This window comes from Gopherus flavomarginatus, chromosome 3 (genome assembly GCF_025201925.1).
Source record: "Gopherus flavomarginatus isolate rGopFla2 chromosome 3, rGopFla2.mat.asm, whole genome shotgun sequence".
NCBI classification, from domain to species: Eukaryota; Metazoa; Chordata; order Testudines; family Testudinidae; genus Gopherus; species Gopherus flavomarginatus.
The window spans coordinates 263,241,970-263,264,586 of NC_066619.1; the positions used below are offsets into that span (position 1 = coordinate 263,241,970).

A 22,617-nucleotide genomic window follows, 5' to 3' on the forward strand; every position below is an offset into this window, starting at 1 on the left:
CTGATTAGTGCAAGCCTGGGAGGGAGGGGTGAGGAGGAGGAATGCGGCGTGCTTGGGGAAGAGGCGGGGCCAGGACGGGGATTTGGGAGGGATCCAATAGGGCAGTGAGTGGGTGGGTGTCATAAACAGATGGTTAAGGGTTAATGTCTCTTTTACCTGTAAAGGGTTAAGAAGCTCAGTGAACCTGGCTGACATCTGACCAGAGGACCAATGGGGGGACAAAATACTTTCAAATCTTGGTGGAGGGAAGTCTTTGTTTGTGCTTTTTGTTTTGTTCGTTGTTCGCTCTTGGGGCTAAGAGGGACCAGACGTGCAACCAGGTCTTTCTCCAATCTTTCTGAAACAGTCTCTCATGTTCAAAATAGTAAGCACTAGCTAGAAAAGGCGGGTTAGTCTTATGTTTGTTTTCTTAACTTGTGAATGTGTATTTTGCTGGAAGGATTTTTACCTCTGTTTGCTGTACTTTGAATCTCAGGCTAGAGGGGAGGGAGTCCCTCTAGGCTATATGAATCTGAATACCCTGTAAACATTTTCCATCCTGATTTTACAGAGATAATTTTTACTTTTTCTTTCTTTAATTAAAAGCTTTCTTTTTTAGGAACCTGATTGATTTTTTTTCTTGTTTAAGTCCCAAGGGGATTGGGTCTGAACTCACCAGGGATTGGTGGGGGGAAGGGAGGTGGGGAGGGAAGGTTAATTCCTCTCTGTTTGAAGATCCAAGGAGTTTGGATCAGTGTAGCCTCTCAGGGTACCCAGGGAGGGGAAAGTCTGGGAGGGGGAAAGAAGGGGGGGATGGTTTATTTCTCCTAGTTTTAAGACCCAAGGGGTTTGGGTCTTGGGTTCCCCAGGGAAGGTTTTGGGGGAACAGAAAGTGTGCCAAAAACTATATTTTGGATGGTGGCAGCGCTATCAGATCTAAGCTAGGAATTAAGCTTAGAAGGGTCCATGCAGGTTTTGGATGCTAAAGTTCAAACTGGGGGAAAAGTACCTTGACAGTGGGGCTGGCGGTGGGGCCAGGGCAGGGATTTGGGGAGGGATCCAATGGTGGAGGGATGGGTGGAGTCAGGGCAGGGCTGGGGTGGAGTTGGGGGAGAGGCGGGTGTGAGCCCCCTCCGCCTGTGCGTCGGAGGGCAAAATATCGGGACAATTTGCGTCTCGACTGATGTAGGACAAACAAGTAAATATCGGGACAGTCCTGATAAAATCAGGACGTCTGGTCACCCTAGACAAGATAGTCATGGAAGCAACTCCATGTGCTGGGTGTCCCTAAACCTCTGACTGCCAGAAGCTGAGAGTGTATGACACGGGATGAAGTACTTGATAAATTGCCATGTTCTGTTCATTCCCTCTGAAGCATCTGGCATTGGACACTGTCAGAAGACAGAATACTGGGCTTGATGGACCATTGATCTGACCCAGTATGGCCATTCTTATGTTCTAATGAACCAGGGGAAGATAGCTGGAGGAGTGCCTTACTCACATACTGGGCTCAATCTGGAAAGAGTGGTCAGAGACCGCTTAACAATACATAATGCAGGGGGTGGCTGGAGGGGGGAAAGGAGGCCTTAAGCTTACTGGTTAGGATACTCAGGATGTGGGGTACCTGGTTCAAGTCCTCCCTCTGCTTGACATAGCACAAGGTTTGAACAGGAATCTGCTACCTCTCAGGTGAGTGTCCTAAACCTTGGGTTAGGGAAAATTCTGATGTGGGGATGCCTCTATTGAATAATTAAATATTAACTGGTCCAGAGAAAAAGCAAGAATCACTCCACAGTCCAGCGGCTAGGGCAGACAGGAAAAAAGCCAGCATGGCTTGCTTCCAGTAGGATATCCCCTTCTTCCTATTATGGGGACAAATCCTGAAATCAACAGAAGTTTGTCTGAATGAAGCAATGAAAAAAAGTAGGTGTGTGTGTGTGAGTGAAATGCTGTTTGCAACTGTTTCTTAAAGATTCAACAAACCCAAAGAAGGGGAGCTAGCCCATAGGTGGGTGGGTTGTTTTGATACACATCTTATTTGACTCTACTCACCCAATTAAGAATGAGCATTATAAAGCCAAATTCATTGCCCACGATACAGCTTATTTATTCTGGTCTGCAGTGCACAATAGCCTTGTTTCCAGTAAATCCAGAAAAAAAGAGGACTCCCCTTGTGTGACCGAATCTTCCAGTGGCAGAGCACCATCATAGCTGCTCCTATGCCACTGCCTTCCAGTATCTCGTCAGGGATTGTGGTAGGGCAAACAGAGATGTGGGGAGGACACCACTGCATCCAAATGATCCCCTGATGCTAGAGTAGCACTTCGAGGCTCTGGGTAATCTTAAGGCTTCTCAAAGCCACTGCTGACCCTCAGCCTTCCATTTCAGTACCAAGCACAATGTGGTCAGAATAGAGAATCTGCCCCTATTTTGGCTGGGAACAAGAAAGGCCACTTAAGCAAATGGAAAGGCCCATTGACTTCCATTGAGTTTGGATCAGACCCTGATCCAGAACACAGCGTATTGTTAAAAAAGTTTAAATTATGTTTAATTTCTGTCTGTATTAGTGCAAATTGAGGTATTAAATTCACAAAGAGCCGTTTGGGACACAAAAACAGAAACCAAGGTTTTCTTGGTGCCAAAACATAGAGAAGCCTCCTGCACCATGACAGAAGCAAAATGGCTGGTTTTAAAAATTAACAGCTTGAGATTATAATGTTTGTTTATTTTGTGTTCTTCCCTGATGTCGTTTGCTGCTGTATTGGGAGCAAAGCCATTCTGCAGACACTAAAATAAACAAACCATTTTTTTCTAAGCAGTTTTACAGTTCTAGCACTCCTTGCTTAAACCAAACTCAGCTGTTGTACAGCAACCTCCATCCACCCTGGGCTTTCACCTCAAGATAGCAGCTTGGAACAAATGCATACAGAAACCACACAGCAATTTCCACAAGGGCAGCACTGATACTGTATTAGACACTGATGGGGAGGTTCCAGTTAGCGAACTGATGGGCAGGATCCCCTGGGAAACTAATACGAGGGGGCAAGGAGAGTTGGCTGTATTTTAAAGAAGCCTTATTGAGGGAGCAGGAACAAACCATCCCAAAGTGCAGAAAGAATAGCAAATATAGCAGGCGACCAGCTTGGCTTAACAGTGAAATCTTCGGTGAGCTTAAACTCAAAAAGAAAGCTTACAAGAAGTGGAAATTTGGACAGATGACTGGGGAGGAGTATAAAAATATTGCTGGAGCATGCAGGGGTGTAATCAGGAAGGCCAAAGCACAACTGGAGTTGCAGCTAGCAAGGGATGTGAAGAGTAACAAGAAGGGTTTCTACAGGTATGGTAGCAAGAAGAAAGTCAGGGAAAGTGTGGGACCCTTACTGAATGAGGGAGGCAACATACTGACAAATGATGTGGAAAAAGCTGAATTACTCAAGGCTTTTTTGCCTTGCTCTTCACAGACAAGGTCAGCTCCCAGACTGCTGCACTGGGCAACACAGTATGGGTAGGAGGTGACCAGCCATCAGTAGTGAAAGAACAGGTTAAGGACTATTTAGAAAACCTGGACGTGCACAAGTCCATGGGTCCAGATCTAATGTATCCAAGGGGGCTGAGGGAGTTGGCTGGTGTGATTGCAGAGCCATTGGCCATTATCTTTGAAAATTTGTGGCAATTGGGGGAGGTCCCAGATGATTAGAAAAAGGCAAATACAGTGCCCATATTTTAAAAAGGGAAGATAGATAACCCGGGGAACTACAGACCAGTCAGCCTCACTTCAGTCCCTGGTAAAATCATGGAGCAGGTACTCAAGGAATCCATTTTGAAGCACTTGGAGGAGAAGAAGGTGATCAGGAACAGTCAAACATGGATTCACCAAGAGCAAGTCATGCCTGACCAACCTAATTGCCTTCTATGATGAGATAACTGGCTCTGCAGATATGGGGAAAGTGGTGGATGTGATATATCTTGACTTTAGCAAAGCTTTTGATACAGTGCCCCACAGTATTCTTGCCAGCAAGTTAAAAAAGTATGGATTGGATGAATGCACTATAAGATGGATAGAAAGCTAGCTTGATGTTACATAGCTGCTTATATATCTAAAACAAAGTCTACTTGTACAATAAAACGATACTCCTTTTATAAAATAATAATCAGGAAAATATATGGAATTAAAAAGGCACCTATGTGAATAAACTTTTTAAGAACAGAATAATGCAAAACTTACTTTAAAAACTGGATGAACTAAAGTGTGCCTGTTCCTTCTTGACTTTGTTCATGCAGTATTTGTAATCTGTCATCACAATCCCAGTCCAACTGTTTGTTGGTCAATTTGTTCTTCTGTTTTCTTTTCACAATAGTCATTGTTGAAAATGTGGATTTGCAGGTATACGTACTGTCAAAAAATGACAGCATTTTTTGCACACAATGGTTCAGAGATGGGTATTGTGTATCAGGGACTATACACCTATCTTAAGTTCAGACTTCATGTCGTCATTTGTCTGAAGTTCTGCAATTTCACTTTTCAGTTTAGCATGGTCAGAACAAATGTCTGTGATAACTGACAGAGATATCAATAATACGTGGAGGGGGTTCTCAATTAAATTAAAAAACTCCTTGTACTCCATTACGTCTTTGAACTGAGACTCAAATTCCACCCTCAATTCTCTCAATACTTGTACAAATGAATTGTAATTGAAGTGTTTCAGAAGCTTGGGATTTTCTGAGATGACTGCTCTGAGTTTTAGAACGTGAACAAACTGCATGTTGGGAATGAATAATGTTGTAATCTTGTTTTGAAAAGCAGTTACAACACGCAACATGTAACTAGGAAGTTTCTATTCCCTTGCAACTGGAGATTTAGTGCATTCAAATGGCAAGTGATATCAGTCAAAAATCCCAGCTTAATTATCCACTCTGGATTTTCTAAGTCTTTCTCCTTCTTCCCCTTACTTTCAACGAATTAACAAATCTGAGGATGGAGACCCAAAAATCTTTCAAGGACTCTGCCATGAGATAACCATCTCACTTTATCGTGCATCACAGGCCGCCATATTCTATCTCGTATTCTTCCAATACTGCCTGAAATTGCCAGTGATTCAGCGCTCTTGAAACAATAAAATTGACCCCCTTTACAACCAACTGCATGACACTTTCCATTTCACTATTTTTTAGTATACCCACAATTGCTTCTTGGTGCAATGAAACACAGTAAATTTGGGTATTTCCTTTCATTTCCTCATCAGGCCAATCAATCCATCCTCCTTCCCTCACATATTTGGTGCACCACCTGTACACACAGAAGTTAGCTTTGTCCAGTCCAAGTTATTCTCAGCAAAAAAATTGAGTAAGGCAGTCAAAATGTTTTCCCCTTTTGTTTGACCTTTCTGTTAAACCCCCAAGTTGGGGCCCCAGGGCCAGACAATGGGTGCTCCGGCCTCCACCCCCCCAACGGATTTTTCCCCCAGCCCCCAGAACTGCCACTGGTCACGTAGCTGCTCAGAAAGCAGAACTTGTAACAGGAAAAAGCAACCTTGTGGTCGGCCGGCCTGGAGGGACGAAGTTCCCCCACGACGGTTGCTTCCTGGGTAAGGATACTGGGGCCCGATTGCCTTGTATGGGCATGAGCCACTCGCGACCCCGCAATTGGCTTATCATAAATTATGACGAAAAACTCGCTATATATTGCCGGCCCCCTCCCGGGGACGGGCGGAGAGAACTCGAATTCCCGTCGAACCGTACCCAGGCCTGATCAACCTGAAGATCTCTCTCGGCTCACGCGTTTCCTGAAGCCTAACAGCTTGCCGGCCGTAATGAAACTTTTGTGGTTTGTATGTGTAAGTAGAATTAGCTGTTAAGTATAACTGTGCTGATAGATAAGAGGCAAAGACTGATTCCAGCCACCCCAAGGCTCCTGCTAGGGGAAACCCGTTGACCAGGAAACCTTGAAAGCAAGGGGGACCAGTCGAGCCTCACAATTTGTGTTTAGTGAGACTAGTTGCTGCATTTATGGTTACTAATAGCACCAATATCACTTTTACTAACCCCTGGAACAACCTGCATAATTACTGGGACTTAGAAAAGTACCAGGGCCAGCTTCTATTTGTAATTGCAGTATTTGTATTATTTGTTCTGGTATTATATTGTAAGCCCAAGTTGTAACTAATCGTGTTGTCCCTTATCCTTATCTGTGACTCATTTAATAAACCCTCATTTTTTAACACTACGACTGATTGCTTGCGTCATCCCCGTCGCTACCCTTGGGCACTTGTCACCCCCCCCCCACCGAGGGCATCCAGTGATCGAACCTCCGCCCTACCCCAACGCTCATTACCCGGTAGATAACGGGCACCTGGTGGCCATATCGGTGGAGCGAGGGGCGAGAGCAATCCGTAATCAACACTTTCAAAGGTATTAAACACAGCAGTTCTTCCTAGAATAATAATTCTTTGGGGAAACGAACCCAGACACACAATTGTGAGATGTCACACATATGTGTACTTTCATCCACCACTAATACATGGTGCTGCGAAAATATCTGCAGCTAACTATTGTCGTATTTCTTTTCCAGTTTCCTCCACCCTTCTCATTATGATTGTGTCAGACAGTTGCAGCCCTTTTATTTGCTTTAGGATTGCATTTTTGTTATTGAAATCAGCACACGGGATTTCCACAGAAGCCAGAAAACACTCTTTAATGATCTTTGCGTGAGTAAATGACTTTTTATGTCTTGCTAAAAATCCATGCAATTTCAAAAGATGCCTGTCAAACATTCTGCAACATACCTCGATCTCTGTATTATTTTTTCAGGCCTTTTAGTAAAGCAGCAAGCTGTCTCATTTTACTTTTTCTTAGGTTACTTGCAGGTGGGTAATTTTTGCTGAAATTTGCATGCGCTGTTGTGTAATGGCATTCTAAACTGATGTGCTTAAAAGCAGAACATGTCTGCTGACAAGTTAAACAAACAGGCTTCATGCATGTTTCATTAAGCAGAAAGAAAAACTCATCAGTCCACTTTTCTTGAAACTTTTAGTTTTCATCTTCCAAAGCACTTTTTTTTTTGGCTGGCTCTGGGAGGGAGGAGGGAGGAGCTGAGGCAGGGGCTTAGGGTACTGGAGAGGGTATGGGGGGCTGGCCCCAGAAGGCTGCAGGTTGCGTGGTGGAAGAGAAATGCTGGTCCAGCATAGCTGGGCCTGCTATACTCATGCTACATGGGTCTTAATAATGCAGGGCTATTCAGAACCTGCCCACTGAAGGGGGTGGAACGTACTTCGGGCAGCCCTGGCCCCACACCACTCCCAGAAGGGGCCAACGCACCCCTGCTGCCCTTGGAGGGGCACTTAGCTCTGCTGTGCCTCTCTGCAAGCACTGGCCCCACAATCCAACTGGCCACAGTTCCCCATTCCTGGCCAATAGGAGCTGCAGAGGTGATGCTTGCAGGCAGAAGCAGCGTGCGGAGATTTCTGCTTCCCTTCCCCCCTGTAGCTGTGGGGTCATGCTGGCCACTTCCAGGAACAGCGTAGGGGCCGGAAGCTTAGCATGAAAAACCTCCAAGCTTAGTTACCAGCTTGGACCTGGTACTGCTGCCACCACCCAAAAAATTAGAGTGTTTTGGGGCACTCTGGTCCCCCCAAAAACCTTCCCTGGGGACCCCAAGACCCAAATCCCTTGAGTCTCACAACAAAGGGAAATAAACCTTTTCCCTTCCCCCCCCTCCAGGTGTTCCTGGAGAGATACACAGAAGCAACCTCCGTGAATCTAAACAGAGGGACTTCCTCTTCCCGTTTCCCAGTCCTGGAGAACAGAATTACCGAGAGTTAATCTCTCTTTCCCCCCTCACCCAGAGGGTATGCAAAGTCAGGCGAATAAATCTAACACATACAGATCTCCCTCTGACTTCTTCCTCCCACCAATTCCCTGGTGAGTACAGACTCAATTTCCCTGAAGTTTCCCAGTAAAGAAAAACTCCAACAGGTCTTAAAAAGAAAGCTTTATATAAAAAGAAAGAAAAATACATAAAAATGGTCTCTCTGTATTAAGGTGACAAATACAGGGTCAATTGCTTAAAAGAATATTGAATAAACAGCCTTATTCAAAAAGAATACAAATCAAAGCACTCCAGCAACTATATTAATGTAAATACAAAGAAAAGAAACCATATAACTCACTATTTGATCTCTTTGTCCTTACAACTTGGAAACAGAAGATTAGAAAACAGAAATCACTTCTCAAAGCTGAGAGAAAAGCAGGCAGACAGACAGAGACTCAGACACAAACTTTCCTCCAACCAGAGTTGAAAAAATCTGGTTTCCTGATTGGTCCTCTGGTCAGGTGCTTCAGGTGAAAGAGACATTAACCCTTAGCTATCTGTTTATGACAAGCCTGCCTTAGCGGCAGCCCCGCCACACTACCAGAGATTGCCGGAGATCATGATAGACAGGGAGCTGCACTTAGGGTCGATGGAAGCTGCTACAGCCTCACAGGCCTTGCAATGAAGAACCCTGCCTTAGGCCCTGCTCCTTCTTCAGAGGCCCTGCCCCAGCCACACCTCTTCTCTGAAGGCCTGCCACTGCTCCACCTCTTCCCTCAATGCCCTGCCCCCTATTCATTCCTCTCCCTTCTCTCCCCTGTTTCTTGCTGCTCTCCCCCCTTCAACTGCAGCATGAGCAGCCCCAAGGGACTTGCAAACCCCAGCTCCAGCAGCCCGCCTGGCAGTGTAGGTCAGAAGAGCGCTGTAGCCACACGGGAACAGCCAGGCATCCCTGCTGGTGAACTAGGATGTGGACCTCCTGCCCAGCAGCCCCCCACCTCCCTCTGATCTATCTGCCCAGCAGCCTCAAAACCTCCTTGAGCCTTCCCCACCCCGGCGCTGCCTGAGAGCATGGCAGGGGGAAGTGCTGGCTGGTGAGGCAGGTCACATTATTTCCTTCCTGGGGCATGCTTCATGCCCACTGGGAGCCTATTACCCTGCTCGCCGTGGGCCCCCACACTGTCCTCTGCCACAGCCCTGCAAACCATGCTTCTCAAAGGGGCGGCCTGCGGCCCGAGCTGGTGCATGTGTGCTGCTGTAGCAGGCACCGCTTCCAAGGCTGGGTGACAGGCTGCCTCTCCCCTTTACCCCCCCCGTCCTCAGTAACCGGACTTACAATGTCTGGTCAGTAGATCCCCGCCAGGTTCCCTTTTTGACTGGACTTTCCAGTTGAAAACCGGACACCTGGCAAACCTAATAACAGACCACACCAGAGGATTCTACACATCTCCCTGCGCATTTCATGCACAGTTCTATTGTGGATTCTTGTGCAACCATTCTAAGGGAGCTTGGGGGTGAGATGAGGCAGACTAGAGGGGTTTCAGGGGCAAGGTCAGGTAGACTAGGTGAGATCAGAACAAATAGGCCGATTCAGTTGCCCAAACCTCTGAAATCAGTGACAACAACCAGTACAATACTCCATAAAAGTGAAGGCAGTACACAGACAGGCTGCACTGACACTCCACATCCTGGGGGAATCTATTCCCCTTAGCTACACAGAGATATCCTGTCCTAAGTCCATTTCACTCTGACTTTACATAGGAAACGAGGACTTGACCCTCAGAAAATTGGCCGCAGGAAGAACTTAAGTAAACAAATCATGAATGATATTTGGCTTCCAGCATAAGAAAATAACTGCATTATTGTAAGTTATGAGCAGTTTGCACTAGTAATCTCTTTCTTCTTTCTCTTCTGAATAAATACTTAAAATGGACCAAGAACTGTAGGAGAGGGAGACTAAACTATAAAATCTGACCACAGAGATTAGGCATGGAAACAGCTGTCCTGCTGACTGTTAATTATCACAGAAATCAGAGATGGAAACTATCATATTAAGTCATCTAGTCCTTTCCTTTGTCAGTGCAGGATTGTTCCCCAAGTACATTTTCCAATGCATTGTCCAGTCTAGTTTTAGTATGACCTAAGTGATATCTTCCAGCACTTCCCTTCGGAAACTATTCTGCATTTCCCCTCTTTAGCAGTAATTGTTCCTGATCACACTTGTGAATCCTCACAATATATTCAAGGTCATAAAAAGAAAACAGAAGTGTTGGGGAAAAAAAAGAAAGCGCTGCTAATGTTTTCAAAGATGACAAATGTTAGAAGCAGCCTTGGCTGCTTCATTTTCGTATCTGTCTAAGAACTATGTAAACACATGACAGATCATCTATATAGGCAGGGGGGAAACATGGGATTAGATACTAAACTGGAATTGAGATATATGTCCTAATTCTAACCCATTAGAGTAGGTCAGTCAGACATCTGAAATACAGAACACAAGGCTGTTTACATTGGATGTGGATTCAGATTTCTTTTGTATTCATATTTTTTTACTGCCTTTCGTCTCGATTTTTTAAAATATCTTATCCTCGTGGAAAAATGTGATTTTTTGAGAATATTGTTTATTATCATGCTGCAAAGATACCGTAGATTAATTTATTTGTTCAAATCCATTGCTTGCTTCCTGCTAAACACTGTGTCTGTCTTTTTTTTTTCCTCTGGGATTCCTGGGCTTTTTAGGTACTGCAAGAATCCTCCTCCCTTACTTCTTATAGCATTTAAGCCCCCATCTCCTTTCTCAAGAGTATTTTTCACCAGTGTAATTCCACTGATTTTGGCAGAAATAGTCAAGATTTACACTGATATCAGTGAGAGGCAAATCATCCCTGCAGTATTTTCTTCATAGCATTTTAAAAAGAAAACAAATACTCCCCTCCCCCCCCCACAAAAAAAAAGTCATCAGAAACTACAAACAAAAGGAAGGGCTTTTCCAGCTTCTTTGGAAAGGCCACATGCAACTGATGGTGACAAAACTCCTAGAACATCTTAAAAGTGTGACACTTTCTCAGGATTATTACGGCCAATACGTGCAATAAAATAGTGAGTTGTGCCAGGGAATGGACTCATCCTGATGTACCTGTTCTTAGCAGAAAACTGCAAGAGGTAGATGCACCCATGTTCCATCAGTTTCCAATGTACCAAAACCAGTGCTACTGCTGCTACACATCAAAGGCTCTTTTCATCCTTTCCTCATCAACCAAAACATAAAGGGCCTGATTCTCAACTGCCTTGCACCTTGTGTCATCATTGACTTCTGTGAAAATTGGGTGTAAAATGCTACCAGAAGCAATTTAAATTCACTTTGCACCGATGCTGCAACGCAGTGGAGAATCAGGCCCTAAAAAGACCTTAATGTATTGCAGAGCCAACAGGAATTCAAGAAGCAGGTGGTGCCACTTTTGTCCAACAACCCTCTGTGACTGTGTTATCTCTGCCTTGCAACCCTGGCTGCCTTACAATGCCTTGCTGAAGTAGCTCCCACCTGGGTGGCTCACAAACTGCCTTCCCGCATGCAAGTCACACCCTCAGTATCTCTGTGTAACTTCAGCTTGCCAGCTACACCCTGGCTCTCACCAGCCTTGGTTATACAGCAGGGTGACCCCAACACACCCCTAGCTCCAGATCTTTCCCCAGAAGTGTATGTCCTGTACTGCTCTGCCCTCTCCTGGAAGGACAACTATATTAAATCTGTTATTCCTTTAAGGGAATAATATGTCAGTTTATTGTCTTACATAGAGTTAACCAGACACTAGATTACATAAAATGGTAAAAAAAAAGTTTATTAACTACAAAGAGAGAGAGAGTTTAACGGAGTACAAGTTATGAGGCATAAAAGTCAGAAATGGTGGGAAAAAAATAAAGATAAAATGCCTAACTTAATAAACGATATAAGAGTCAAGCAACATTTCTCACCACATGCTTCCAGCAAGTTTATTGACCAAATCCTTTAGGTCAGGACCACCCACCCCTCACAGAGTTTCTTTGTCTTCTCAGGTGTGATGCCAGAGACTGAAGGTGTGTGCGCGTCTGGGGTTTTTGTCCCTCCTTTTTTGAAGTTCCAGTCCCCCTCTTGAAAAACATATCCAGCTGAGAACCAAGAGACGAACAGTCTATGTGGAAGGATGTTCCCTGCTGGATTTTTTTCATCTGTCTGAGCTTTCTCTGTTTTCCCTTCCTGTTTGATGACTCTGTTTATTGCTTAAGTGCAAATTAAGGCAAGCACACATTCCTTTGTTTAGGACAGACTTGTTTGCTGACTTCTGCTTGGGTAGGACTGTGGGGTTTGGAATATGTGTTAATAACATCATACAGGGAAATCTTGTAATTTCACATACATCTCTACCCCGATATAACGCGACCCGATATAACACAAATTTGGATATAATGCAGTAAAGCGGTAAGATTTGTTGGCTCCCAAGGACAGCATTATATCGGGGTAGAGATGTACAATGTTGCCTTACATTTTATCAGGACAATACTGGCCAGCAAATTCTGAGTTTTTAAATGATACCTTACATAGCATACCCTGTACAAAGATTATTACAATAGTGTGCTAGCTGTGAAAACAGGGGTCTATTCTGTCACCCATCTCCCCAACCTGCCATGGAGAGAGATACAAACTAAATCAAGGAGGAGTAACAACAGTGGATGTGGCTCAAACACTGATCCTGTTATGGACAAAATATATATTACCACTGTCAATGGGCAACAAGTAGGAATTCTTCTCTGCTGGCTAGCAAGACAGTATACTCTGAGACATGTGTGTGCCAGACTGACAAAGATGCAGGAGAAGCATTGCTAATTCATGTGCAGTAAATTCCAGTTTCTTTGTTCAGAAGGACAGGGAAGATTTGCTGGAGGGAAAAAACACATATATTGCTCCACAATGCAGTATATATATTGCACAGAAACACTATTTCCTGCTCAAGTTCTAGTATTGTATATTTCCCGCTAGAGCCATCAGCCCCTATTTTGGATACTGGAGACTTGGCCTCATGAGCACCTCAGGTGGAAGGAGGAGACTTCCTTCACAACCTTTCATTACTCATTCTTAATCCACTAGAAGGGCTCACTATGGAGTGATATGCAGAACTCTTCCTGACTCCAGTGCTGAGTGGACTAACTGGAGATAGTAGAGAGACAAATTGGGTGAGGTAATATCTTTTATTGGACTAACTTCTATTGGTGAGAGAGCTCTGTGTAAGCTTGAAAGATTGTCTCTCTCACCAACAGAAGTTGGTCCAATAAAAATATATTACCTCACTCACCTTGTCTCTCTAATATCCTGGGACCAAAATGGCTACAACAAGACTGCATATAACTGGAGATATAAGCAGACAAAGAGAAAAGAAAAACACACCTTTATAGATCAATCGGATAACCATCCGCCAGAACCGAAGACTTTGTTTTGAATTTAATCTTGGTTCAGTTTGGTATTTTTGGGTACAGCATATGCACACACACAACATATTCCCAACCTTTTTTCAGAACAACAAACGGGCTTGGTGAAACTACAACATGGCTCATTTATGACCACAGACAAAAATACTGAAAGGTTCATTTTAGTTTTCCAATAGCTTCACTGTAAACTCTGAAAAATATAGAACAGATAAATGTGTATGAAATAATGGAATTTAGAACTTCACAACACGCATACATTGTCACATCCCAGACAGCCCACTAAATGACTTTTACTCTGCTGCCTTGCCACCCTGAAATAACTTAGAATACTCCATTTAAAATATATATTTTAGCAAAGCATCAAGCAAAGAGGTGTGTACAGAATTATAGAATTACTTCCTGATGGTTCATAAAAAGTAACATGAATGCTTTAACAAAGGTTGGTTCTGGGAGTGAAATGGGAAGAGAAAAGCAGTTAATAAAAATGTTAACACCCAGCTCTTGCGTAAAAATAACCTAAACAAAGGAGGTCTCTTGAGTTTTGAGACTAGATGTCTGTCCGGTTGATAGAATCTTCTTACCTCCAGCACTCTTCCAGTGATGTACTTCTCACAGTTGTCACATCTTATGCCAAACTTAGCATGATAGTCCATTTCACAGTATGGAACGCCATCCCTAGAAAAAAGACAGACAATACTTGGATAGTTTCAAAGTTGGTTATTGTTCCCCTAGCAGATTACCCAGCTAAACCTTGTTGGCATTTCAGGAGAGGCTGATTACAGACTTCTTTTCTCTCCCATTTATTAATGTGCTAAAAACCTGAATAATTGATGAACAGGAAATTACACTTGGCTCATCCAAATCTGACTCCGCCAAATTGATCTCAATCCCACTTTCCTTCTTCGTCACTGTATTCAGCAGTTTCCTCTTTCTCCATAATAAGATCAAATGTCTCTTGTGCTCAAACACATTATAGTACTTGCTTTGATGGTCTTACTCATTAAGTTTCCCACTCTGAGAAATAACTCAGTCCCTATTTCCATTTACTTGTCTATCCTTTTTAATTTGTCATCTAAATCCACTTTGAGCCTGAATTACAGAAGAATAATTGCTCATTTGCTAATGCTTAATTCCATGGACACACTTTTGAGTTAGGAACTTTCAAAGTGCATCAAGATGCCAATGTCTTCTCTGTAGAAGGTGACTATGCAAAGCTCAATCTAAGTGACAGAAAAGTCTTGGAAATATGCCCAGGCATGCAGTAAACAGCAGGATTTTGGATGGTTTTGTTTGCAGGATTTAAAATGATGAACAATCCAAATTTACAGAGACATGCAATGGGAGCTCTAAATCTCAGCTTTGGCGCTAAATAAACCGTAGCCATTTATGTTACCTAATTAATAAAAACAGATTATATTACACCACAAATAACTCATCAGAAATCTACTTGGCTCCTAACTGATCTACAGTAAAGAGTTCCAACCACTATTTAAAATAACCTCATACAAGAAGTAAATATCTGGATCATTTCCATTTCATAGTGCTACACCTAAACTAAGACCTAATAGCCTTATTTTCACAGGTTAGGGAGTGTTTGTGTGTGAAATATATAGAAGCTATTTTATACAATACAATGTCATAAGGCAACACAAAGCTCCTTTCATTTTCAATGCATTTTACATTAGATCTCACCACACCCCTGTGAGGAAGGCAGATATTATTTTATTACTGTATATGCTTTCTATTCTCTCAGCCCCATATCAAGTTTGGAGACAAATCCCTGAAGGTTCCTCCACAGCATACGGGCCTTACACTAATTGTTTAAGATGTTCTTCTTTGTCAAATATATAGTGGAAAATCCATACCAAATGAAGAATGGCATGGATGAGGGAAGAGTTTTAGCCCCAGAGAGTATGTCTACACTGCAGAGAAAAAGCCCTGAATGGCCCCTGCCAGCCAACTTGGCCTTGCAGAGCTCGGGTTCTGGGACTGGTCCACTGCTGTGTAGACTTCCGGGCTCGGGCTGGCACCCAGGCTCCAGCCCCAGCCCAGAAGTCTACACAGCAAATGAAACAGCCCTGCAACCCAAGCCCCGTGAGCCTGACTCGGCTGGCACAGCCCAGCCATGGGTTTTTCTTTGCTATGTAGACATACCCAGAACGCAGGTAAGAGTAGGGAAAAAAAATCAATTAACTTAGGGGAGAGACACATGGAGCTAAACTGCAGCAATGTTGCCCCTTTTAGACCTGAGTGGCTAGTTAAAGTTCAGGGCGCTGGGGATGTTCCCATGGGAAATAGAAATTGATGGAGTCTGGTTTTTTCTTTGATGCCATCATATTAATTTACAAGGAATATAAAAAGTCCTCCTTCTATTAATGCAGAAGAAACAAAGAACAAAAGAAGCAGTTTCTTAACTTACAAGCCCAAGCCTCTTTAGGCAACAGAGCCAAAAGCTCTCCAGCTTTTCCAGGTTCACACTGTGAGCACAGTAGGTTGTGTGGTTTTTGCTCGCTCTCTCTCCCTTTTCTTGTCTTTTTCAGTCTTTCTGTCCCTTTACCAAAACAATTCTCAGCCAAAAGCTCCTGGGCAGGTTCACACACTCCTTTTGTCTTAGGTTGGGGCTTCTGCTTACAGTTATGGTAACTGAAGGGTGAGCTCACACCTATCAACGTCAATGGGGTTTTAGCTCAACCCATGGACTACTGTGACAAAAGTTCCTCCTCTACCTTGGTGGGTCCTGCACTTATTGGCAGATTTGCTCACCTCAGTGATCTTCCCCACAGTCTGGGTCAACTCCTCCTGTGTCTGATCAGGAGTTGGGAGGTTTGGGGGGAACCCGGGCCTGCCCTCTACTCCGGGTTCCAGCCCAGGGCCCTGTGGATTGCAGCTTTCTATAATACCTCCTGTAATAGCTGCATGACAGTTACAACTCCCTGGGCTACTTCCCCATGGCCTCCTCCAAACACCTTTATCCTCACCACAGGATCTTCCTCCTGGTGTCTGATAACACTTGTACTCCTTAGTCCTCCAGCAGCACACTCTCTCACTCTCAGCTCCTTGTGCCTCTTGCTCCCAGCTCCTCACACGCACTTCCTCTCCTCTGGCTCTCCCCTCCCTGACTGGAGTGAGCTCCTTTTTAAACCCAGGTGCCCTGATTAGCCTGCCTTGATTAGCTGTAGGTGTTCTAATCAGTTTATCTGCCTGAATTGGTTCTAGCAGGTTCCTGATTATTCTAGTGCAGCTCCTGCTCTGGTCACTCAGGGAACAGAAAACTACTCAGCCAGTGACCAGTATATTTGCCCTCTACCAGATTCCTGTACCCCACTGGTTTGGGTCTGTCACATATTCCTCCCCCCTGCTCAACACCAAGGGGTTGGGCAACTTGGGATGCCAGACAGTGCACACGTGACAAGCCATCAGCATTGCCGTGACGGCTCCCTGCTCTGTGTTGCACATGGAACTGGAAAGGTTGGAGGGATAAGAACCACCTGGTCACCCTTGTGTTCTTCTCCTTGTTCCGCTGCATCCACTGAGGAGGGGCATGGTCGGTCACGAGGACAAATCTGCGCCCGAGCAAGTAGTAGCGCAATGCTTCCATGGCCCATTTCACAGTGAGGCACACTCTCTCCATCACTGCATATTTTTGTTCCCTCGGAAGGAGTTTCCTACTGAGGTAGAGAATCGGGTGTTCCTCCTCCCCGACCATCTGTGATAGAACGGCCCCCAACCCTACTTCCGATGCATCTGTCTGCAGGATAAATTCCTTGGTGAAATCAGTACAGGGTTACTGCAGAGTGCAGTCCTTAGGTCTGTGAATGCTTCCTCTGCTGCGTCAGACCATCTCACTAGATTAGGTCCACAGGCTTTTACTAGGTCTGTCAGGGGGCTTGCCCTTGTGGCAAAATGGGGGATAAATCGTTGGTAATACCCCACTACACCTAGGAATGCCCGGACTTGTTTCTTGCAACGTGGTCGAGGCCAGTTTTGGATGGCCTCCAACTTGTTCACTAGGGGTTTTACCAGACCTTTTCCCACAATGTAGCCAAGATATTTGGCCTCCGTAAACCCTACAGCGCACTTGGCAGGGTTTGCTGTAAGGCCAGCTCACCTGAAGGTATCAAGGACTGCCTCCACCTTCTCTAGGTGAGTTTCCCAGTCCGGGGTATGAATGACCACATCGTCCAAGTAGGCAGCAGCATAACTGTTATGCAGGCGTAATAGCTTGTCCATGAGGCGCTGGAAAGTAGCTGGGGCCCCAAGTAGTCCAAAAGGGAGGACAGTATATTGAAAAAGACCCTCTGCTGTCTTTTCCTTTGTGTCTTTTGCAAGGGGAATCTGCCAGTACCCCTTTGTCAAGTCTAGAGTAGTCAAGTACCGGGCATTACCCAGACAGTCCACTAGCTCATCTATGCGAGGTATGGGGTACACGTCGAACTGGGATAGTTCGTTAAGTCGCTGGAAGTCGTTGCAAAACCTTGTGGTGCCATCAGGTTTGGGCACCAGCACAACTGGGCTGGACCACTGACTGGAATTCTTCGATGATCCCCAATTCCAGCATTTTCTTTTACTTCTGCTTTTATTTCCTCCCTTTTGGCCGCTGGCACCCAATAGAGCCTCATTGTTATTCTGGCTCCAGGGTTCGTGACGATGTGGTGGTATGTCTCGGTTCGACTCGGTTTTGTTGAGAACACATCTTGGTTCCGGAAGAACATCTCAGACATCTCATTCTTCTGGTCTGGTGTTAAATCGGGAGACACTCTCACCTGTTTGGAAGGCTTGTTTTCCTGGGTTAGGTCTTTTCGGACAGTTATGCATGCCTCTTGTGCATGCCAGGGTTTCAGATGGTTGATGTGATAAATCTGTTCTTGTTTTCGGCGTCCAGGCTGACGCACCTTGTAGGTTACTTCCCCCATGGGTTCAACCACCTCATAGGGCCCCTGCCATTGGGCCAGAAGCTTGCTTTCTGCCATGGGTACCAACACCATCACCTGATCCCCTGGTTGGAACTGTCGGACTTTTGCCTGGCGATTGTAATAGGTCCTCTGGGCCTCCTATGCCTTTTCCAAATTTCCCGTGTGTTCCCGTACAATAGGGGTGAGACGGGCTATCCGGTCTCGCATTTGTATTACATTTTCTATTATATTTCTCCCCTCATTGGGTTCCTCTTCCCAAATCTCTTTGGCGATATCTAGTATGCCACGGGGATGATGTCCGTATAATAACTCGAATGGGGAAAATCCAGTTGAGGCCTGAGGTACCTCCCGGATAGCGAACATAAGGTAGGGCAATAGAGTGTCCCAATCCTCCTTGTCTCGATTCACCACCTTCCTTATCATAGCCTTGAGGGTTCGGTTAAACCTTTCTACCAACCCATCAGTCTGCAGATGGTAAACTGAAGTTCTCAGGGTATGTATATGGAGCAGCGTACAGAGGTCCTTCATTATCTTTGACATAAATGGGGTTCCTTGGTCTGTTAATATCTCCTTTGGTAGCCCCACTCGGGCAAAGATCCCCACCAGCTCTTTGGCTATCGTTTTAGAGGCTGTGTTCCGCAGGGGGACGGCTTCTGGGTAGCGAGTAGCATAGCCCAAAACAACAAGTATATATTGGTGGCCCCAAGCCGTCATCTCCAGGGGTCCCACTAGGTCCATGGCTATTCACTCAAAGGGGACCTCTATGATGGGAAGGGGTACTAAAGGTGCCCTCAGGGGGACGGGGACTGCGCAGCTGACACTCCAGGCAGGACGCACAGTGCCTCTGCACTTCTTCATGTACTCCGGGCCAGAAGAACCATCGTAGGACTCATGCCAGGGTCTTCTCTACCCCCGAGTGACCCCCAAACAGATGACTATGAGCAAGACTTAATACAGTGTTCTGGTGTTTTTGAGGTACTAAGATCTGCTGTACCTTCTGCCCCTGTACTGGTGCAGCCTGGTATAAGTGATTCTTCTTCATTATGAAGTAGGGTCCTGGTCCCTAGGTTCTCCCTTCCACGGGGACCCCATCTATTTCCAGTCACCTCCTTTCTAATGTTGTTGTACCTTGGGTCTTCAGCCTGGTCCCGTCCAAAATTTCCTCTTCCGGGGCTAATCTGCCCAAGATCCAGGTCCAGTCTCTGTTGCCTCTACTGGTTCAGAAGCATTATGGTGGGGGTCAGACGCAGGTGCTTCTCCCTCCTGGGTGGCCTTCTTTTCAGCTGCTTGGGTCCGCCTACCTACGAGAGCAAACCTCTGGCTTTGGGCCAGTATTCGGGTTCCCAAGGACTTAGCTGTCTCCCTTCCCTTTTCGACTTTCTACCTTGTCTGGGAATGGAAAATAAATCTAGGGATATTTCAGAGAAGACTGGAGGTTGACAGTCTACTGTGGATGCCTCACTAACTTCAGGGTTCCCCTCTTTCTCCAATCCTCCTACTGGGAGTAAGTCTCCAAACCCTGGGAAGTCCCTCCCTATGAGCACCGGGTATGGGAGTTTAGGGACTACACCTGCTGCTACCTCATAGACTCATAGGTCAGAAGGGACCAATCTGATCATCTAGTCTGACCTCCTGCGCAAGGCAGGCCACAGAACCCCACCCATCCAATTTTATAACAACCCCTATCCCAGGACCGAGTAATTGAAATCCTCAAAAATGGTTTGAAGACCTCAAGCTGCAGGGAAACCACTAGCAAGCGACCCGTGCCCCACGCTGCAGGGGAAGGCGAAAAACCTCCAGGGCACATGCCAATCTGCCCTGGAGGAAAATTCCTTCTCGACCCCAAATATGGCGATCAGCTAAACCCTGAGCATGTGGGCAAGAGTCACCAGCCAGCACCCAAGAAGGAATTCTCTGCAGCAACTCAGTACCCATCGCATCCAACATCTCCCCGCAGACCATTGAGCAGACCTGTCTGGTGGTAATTCAAGATGAATTGCCCAAATTAACGATCCTATCATAACATCCCCTCCATATACTTATCAAGCTTTGTCTTAAAGCCAGGAAAGTCTTTTGCCCCTACTACTTCCCTCGGAAGGCTATTCCAGAACTTCACTCCCCTAATGGTCAGAAACCTTCGTCTAATTTCAAGTCTAAACTTCCTAATATCCAGTTTATACCCATTCGTCCTCGTGGCTACATTAGTACTAAACTTAAATAATTCCTCTCCCTCCCTAACGTTAACCCCCTTGATATATTTATATAGAGCGAGCATATCCCCCCTCAGCCTTCTTTTGGCCAGGCTAAACAAGCCAAGCTCTTTAAGTCTCGTTTCATAAGGCAGTTTTTCCATTCCTCGGATCATCCTCATAGCCCGTCTCTGAACCTGTTCTAGTTTGAATTCATCCTTCTTGAACATGGGACACCAGAACTGCACACAGTATTCCAGATGGGGTCTCACCAACGCCTTATATAATGGTACTAACACCTCCTTGTCCTTGCAGGAAATACCCCGCCTGATGCATCCCAAAATCGCATTTGCTTTTTTAGCAGCCGTATCACATTGGCGACTCAGTCATCCTGCTATCAACCAGTACCCCAAGGTCCTTCTCCTCCTCCGTCACTTCCAACTGATGCGCCCCCAACGTATATCCAAAATTCTTATTATTAATTCCTAAATGCATGATCTTGCACTTTTCACTGTTGTATTTCATCCTATTTCTATTACTCCAGTTTACAAGGTGGTTCAGATCTTCCTGAATAGTATCCCTGTCCTTCTCCGTGTTAGCAATACCCCCCAGCTTCGTGTCATCCGCAAACTTTAGTAGCACATTCCCGCTCTTTGTGCCAAGGTCAGTAATAAAAAGGTTAAATAAGATCAGTCCCAAAACCGATCCTTGAGGGACTCCACTGGTGACCTCCTTCCAGCCCGACAGTTCACCTTTCAATACGACCCTCTGGAGTCTCCCCTTTAACCAGTTCCTTATCCACCTTACAACTTTCATATTCACTCCCATCTTTTCCAATTTAACTAACAGCTCCCCGTGCGGAACCGTGTCGAACGCCTTACTGAAATCTAGGTAAATTATATCTACCGCATTTCCTTTATCTAAGTAATCCGTCACCTTCTCAAAGAAGGAGATCAGATTGGTTTGGCACGATCTACCTTTAGTAAATCCGTGTTGCAATTCGTCACAATTACCATTGACCTCTATGTCCTTAACTACTTTCTCCCTTAAAATTTTTTCCAAGACCTTACATACTACAGACATCAAGCTAACAGGCCTATAATTACCCGGATCGCTCTTATTCCCTTTCTTAAAAATAGGAACTACATTAGCAATCCTCCAGTCATACGGCACAACCCCCGAGTTTATCGATTGCTTAAAAATTATCGCTAACGGGCTCGCAATTTCACGTGCCAGTTCCTTTAATATCCTCGGATGGAGATTGTCCGGGCCCTCCGACTTCGTCCCATCGAGCTGTTCGAGTACGGCCTCTACCTCAGTTGCGGTAATATCCACTTCCATATCCACATTCCCGTTTATCATCCCTCCATCATCGTAAGGTTCCTCACTAGTCTTATTAAAAACTGAGGCAAAGTACTTGTTTAGATGTTGGGCCATGCCTAGGTTATCCTTAACCTCCATTCCATCCTCAGTGTATAGCGGCCCCACTTCTTCTTTCTTTGTTTTCTTCTTATTTATGTGGCTGTAGAACCTTTTGCTATTGGTTTTGATTCCCTTTGCAAGTTCCAGTTCAATGTGGCTTTTAGCCTTCCTCACTTTATCCCTACATGTTCTGCCCTCAGCAAGGTAGCTTTCCTTACTGATCCTGCCTTCCTTCCACTCCCTGTAAGCTTTCTGCTTTTGTCTAATCCCCTCTCTGAGTTGTTTGCTCATCCAGTTTGGCCTACAACTCCTGCCCATGGTTCTTTTCCCCTTTCTCGGGATGCAGGCTTCCGACAGTCTCCGCAGCTGTGACTTAAAGTAATTCCAGGCCTCCTCCACATTTAAATCCACTAATTCCTCCATCCAATCCACTTCCCTAACTAATTTCCTTAACTCTTTAAAATTAGCCCTCGAGAAGTCAAAAACCCTAATCCCAGATCTACATTTGTTTATCCTTCCATCTAGTTTGAACTGAATCAGCTCATGATCACTCGAACCAAGGTTGTCCCCTACCACCATTTCTTCTACGAGGTCCTCACTGCTCACCAACACCAAATCTAAAATGGCATCCCCTCTGGTAGGTGCTTCAACTACTTGATGAAGAAATCCATCCGCTATCACATCCAAAAAAATCTGACCCCTATTATTCTTGCAAGAACTCGTCCTCCAGTCTATATCCGGGAAGTTGAAGTCCCCCATAATCACACATTTCCCCTTTGTGTTTACTTCATTAAAGACATTAAAGAGGTCTCTATCCATATCCCAATCCGATCCTAGCGGTCTGTAG

At 45.1% G+C, this 22,617-nt stretch overlaps 1 protein-coding gene across 7 annotated transcripts in view; it reads right to left on the reverse strand.

Annotated features, from left to right (window-relative positions):
• The window catches only part of ABLIM2 (actin binding LIM protein family member 2), a 237,860-nt gene that overhangs the window by 99,071 nt on the left and 116,172 nt on the right, over window positions 1–22,617 (reverse strand). For all 7 annotated transcript variants that reach the window (XM_050947634.1, XM_050947636.1, XM_050947633.1 and 4 more), the window contains one exon: window positions 13,828–13,921. In XM_050947634.1, coding sequence (XP_050803591.1) covers window positions 13,828–13,921 — 94 coding nt within the window. The remainder of the gene's footprint in view (window positions 1–13,827; window positions 13,922–22,617) is intronic.